The sequence below is a fragment of the Pecten maximus genome, chromosome 6, assembly GCF_902652985.1.
Source record: "Pecten maximus chromosome 6, xPecMax1.1, whole genome shotgun sequence".
Taxonomy (NCBI): Eukaryota; Metazoa; Mollusca; class Bivalvia; order Pectinida; family Pectinidae; genus Pecten; species Pecten maximus.
This window is the reverse complement of record NC_047020.1, coordinates 44,177,191-44,181,870: the sequence shown is the minus strand read 5'-3', so window position 1 is coordinate 44,181,870 and position 4,680 is coordinate 44,177,191. Positions and strand designations below refer to the sequence as shown.

The window sequence follows — 4,680 nt, the reverse complement described above, 5'->3', positions numbered from 1 at the left end:
GGTGAAGGGCTACCAAGTTTGTTCAAATGAATGACCTTGACCTTCATTCAAGGTCACAGGAGTCAAAAAGGCTAAAATCTTCAAACGACTTCTTCTCAACAACCAACAGTCCCAGGGAGTTGATATTAGGTCTGTAGCATGCTGGGGTAAAGGGCTACCAAGTTTGTTCAAATGAATGACCTTGACTTTCATTCAAGGTCACAGGAGTCAAAAGGCTAAAAAAAAATTAGACGACTTCTTCTAAATAGCCAAAAGACCCAGGGACTTGATATTGGGTCTGTAGTATGCTGGGGCGAAGGGCTACCAAGTTTGTTCAAATGAATGACCTTGACTTTCATTCAAGGTCACAGGAGTCAAAAAGGCTAAAATCTTTAAACGACTTCTTCTCAATAACCAAGAGTCCCAAGGACTTGATATTGGGTCTGTAGCATGCTGGGGTGAAGGGCTCCCAAGTTTGTTCAAATGAATGACCTTGACTTTCATTCAAGGTCACAGGAGTCAAAAAGGCTAAAATCTTTAAACGACTTCTTCTCAATAACCAAGAGTCCCAGGGAGTTGATATTGGGTCTGTAGCATGCTCGGGTGAAGGGCTACCAAGTTTGTTCAAATGAATGACCTTGACCGTCATTCAAGGTCACAGGAGTCAAAAAGGCTAAAATCTTTAAACGACTTCTTCTCAATAACCAAGAGTCTCAGGGAGTTGATATTGGGTCTGTAGCATGCTGCGGTAAAGGGCTACCAATTTTGTTCAAATGAATGACCTTGACCTTCATTCAAGGTCACAGGGGTCAAAAAGGCTAAAATCTTTAAACAACTTCTTCTCAATAAAGGGCTACCAATTTTGTTCAAATGAATGACCTTGACCTTCATTCAAGGTCACAGGGGTCAAAAAGGCTAAAATCTTTAAACAACTTCTTCTCAATAACCAAGAGTCCCAGGGAGTTGATATTGGGTCTGTAGCATGCTGGGGTGAAGGGCTACCAAGTTTGTTCAAATGAATGACCTTGACTTTCATTCAAGGTCACAGGAGTCAAAAAGGCTAAAATCTTTAAACGACTTCTTCTCAATAACCAAGAGTCCCAGAGACCTAATATTTGGCCTGTAGCATGCTGGGGTGAAGGGCTACCAAGTTTGTTCAAATGAATGACCTTGACTTTCATTCAAGGTCACAGGGGTCAAAAAGGCTAAAATCTTCAAACGACTTCTTCTCAATAACCAACAGTCCCAGGGAGTTGATATTGGGTCTGTAGCATGCTGGGGTAAAGGGCTACCAAGTTTGTTCAAATGAATGACCTTGACCTTCATTCAAGGTCACAGGGGTCAAAAAGGCTAAAATCTTTAAACAACTTCTTCTCAATAACCAAGAGTCCCAGGGAGTTGATATTGGGTCTGTAGCATGCTGGGGTGAAGGGCTACCAAGTTTGTTCAAATGAATGACCTTGACCTTCATTCAAGGTCACGTCGATCAAGTATGCTTAAATCTTTAAATGACTTTTAGTGAAAAGCCAAAGTGCAGAGAGACATTATATTGGTCCTGTAGCATGCTTTCAAATAACTGCAGGATCCATATATGAAAAGATCACTGCATTGCAGGTGAGCGATTTGGGCCCATTGGGCCCTTGTTGAGAAGAAGTCGTTTGAAGATTAAGGCCTATTTGACCCATGTGACCTTGAATGAAGGTCAAGGTCATTTATTTGAACAAACTTTGTAGCCCTTCACCCCAGCATGCTATAGGCCTAATATCAAGTCCCTGGGACTCTTGGTTATTGAGAAGAAGTCGTTTGAAGATTATAGCCTATTACCATGTGACCTTGAATGAAGGCCAAGGTCATTTATTTGGACAAAGTTTGTAGCCCTTCACCCCAGCATGCTACATAGCCTAATATCAAGTCCCTGGGACTCTTGGTTATTGAGAAGAAGTTGTTTGAAGATTATAGCCTATTTGACCCATGTGACCTTGAATGACGGTCAAGGTCATTTATTTGAACAAACTTTGTAGCCCTTCACCCCAGCATGCTACATCCCCAATATCAAGTACCTGGGCCTCTTGGTTATTGAGAAGAAGTCGTTTGAAGATTATAACCTATTTGACCCATGTGACCTTGAATGAAGGTCAAGGTCATTTATTTGAACAAACTTTGTAGCCCTTCACCCCAGCATGCTACAGGCCCAATATCAAGTCACTGGGCCTCTTGGTTATTGAAAAGAAGTCGTTTGAAGATTATAGCCTATTTGACCCATGTGACTTGAATGAAGGTCAAGGTCATTTATTTGAACAAACTTTGTAGCCCATCACCCCAGCATGCTATAGGCCAAATATCAAGTCCCTGGGACTCTTGGTTATTGAGAAGAAGTCGTTTGAAGATTATAGCCTATTTGACCCATGTGACCTTGAATGAAGGCCAAGGTCATTTATTTGAACAAACTTTGTAGCCCTTCATCCAAGCATGCTGCATGCCCAATATCAAGTCCCTGGGCCTTTTGGTTATTGAGAAGAAGTTGTTTGAATGAAAAAGTTGAAGCCGGACGGCCGGACGACGGACGACGCACCACGGCATAAGCTTCAGGCAGGTGAGCTAACAATACACAACATCAATGACGCAACCAAACTACAACAAGACATAGACGCAGCAGGCAAATGGGAACACGATTGGCTGATGACCTTTCACCCCGACAAATGCAATATCATATCCACATCCAACAAACGCACAAAAATTAAATACCCATACAAACTCCACAACCACACATTACAACAAGTAGACTCCAGTAAGTACTTAGGCATAACATTACAGAACAACCTTAAATGGGACACGCATATAAACAATATCACATCAAACGCAAACAAATCACTTTTTTGAAACGGAACCTAAAAATAAACTTACAACACATCGAAGAACATGCATACAAGGCCATTGTTTGACCCAAACTGGAGTACTGCTCCTCCATATGGGACCCTCACAACACAAGTCAAATAAACCAGTTACAAAAGATACAACGCAGAGCAGCACCACGATACGTACAAAACAGATACCACAACACAAGCTCAGTACAAGACATGCTTAGTAAGACAACTTAAATTGGCCATCACTACAAACAAGACTCATTCTATTCTACAAAACCATACACCAACATGTATCCATAGAATGCGGCAACATCCTTCACCCAACAGACTCTAGAACCAGACAAGCACACCCCTACACTTACAAACACATATCTGCTACCAAGGACACATATAAATTCTTCTTTCCTCACACAATTACACAATGGAACCTCCTCCCGGTAGCAGCAGTACAGTGCACCACACTAGAGGGCTTCAAGGCACACGTATAACACTCAGTCCTTGAACCCCTCATAAACAAACACAAGGTCAAACAAGTTTTTTTATCCTTTTAACCATACTAAAAAATAAATTAAAAATTAAAAAAAACTCTTTCTTTTCAAATCAGCGCCCTTGTGCACCCAACACCAAAACACTCCACGAAATCGTCATTATTGACGGAAGGGAGTTACAATAAGAAGAAGAAGAAGAAGCAGTTAGTACGGTCAGACATGGAGTTATTCAAACAAACAATTTGGTACCTTATCAATTACAGGCTTTATACCAGACAACTGTATTGGCAAGTCCTGATTTTGTCTCTGGAAACCATTCTAAAGGTTCAGATTAATATTGCTAATGATAGTTAACACATTGTAATACTGAGCAGCTCTCTGTTTAAGAAAGAGAACATAGTTGGTGGATTTTCAATGTTATAACTGTGACATAAATCTGACATGTAATTAAGTATGTAGGCTCTGGTTTACTTTTTAATGGTATATTTATTCATAACAAATTTGTTAAGCCTACTTTAATGAGAGGTCCAATGGGCCTGTATTGCTCATCATTCTATAAACTTGATAGGCTTTCATCTCATCATTCCTTAGACAAAATATCACGACCCGGTATCTAATGGATATTCAGAATTTGTCTACAGATTTTAATTTGTTTTAAGTTGTGACCCTGAAAGTGGTTCAAAGTCATTCATTTGGACAAAGTTGATAGAATTTCGAGCAGGCGCCAAGAGCTAAAACAAATTCAATTCAATTACCTCCCCTTCTTGTCTCTCTTCATGTCTCATATCCGGAATGAATTCTGTGGTTTGGACGGTTTGGAATGTCTCCGGACTCTTTTGTTCTGATAGAATCTTGGAAACATGCTGGACTTGGTGCTGCAGCTCCCTTTCCAGGCGAATGTTGTCGTTTTCTGCCAAATCAAGTTGTCGCTGTAGCAAGTCTAGAGCACGGCGATGGTCTTCATGCAGACATTTTATCTGTTCCTATCAACACAGTATGAAGAACACATTGATGTGATACAGGGTGAGTGTGTCAGGTGTCATAATTCATCAGGTACCAGGTATATACAATTTACTCCTAATCAACTCATCAATACCAATGTAAAGTATAATCATTTCACAATGATTTTCAGGAAGTAATTGGCCAGACTCAATTCAAGTGAAGGGTAGTCATTTCATTCATCAGGAAATTATTTTCATTGTGAAGACAAACGATGTACATCGAGGTAATTTCAGGTCAGTACTGTTATATAGAGATAAACGTTGGAGAGTTATTATATCAGACTTCAACAAGCTATCAACACCTGCCCCCAAAAATCTGTAAGGGCTATTCATGAATTATCTGTGTGA

The 4,680-nt window shown here is 40.3% G+C and overlaps 1 protein-coding gene across 1 annotated transcript in view; it reads left to right on the top strand.

Moving 5' to 3' along the window:
- The window catches only part of LOC117330201 (GRIP and coiled-coil domain-containing protein 2-like), a 14,965-nt gene extending 11,449 nt beyond the window's left edge, over positions 1-3,516 (top strand). Inside the window, exon 9 of the mRNA XM_033888424.1 lies at positions 3,448-3,516. Coding sequence (XP_033744315.1) covers positions 3,448-3,516 — 69 coding nt within the window. The remainder of the gene's footprint in view (positions 1-3,447) is intronic.
- The last annotated feature ends 1,164 nt before the right edge of the window (positions 3,517-4,680 follow it).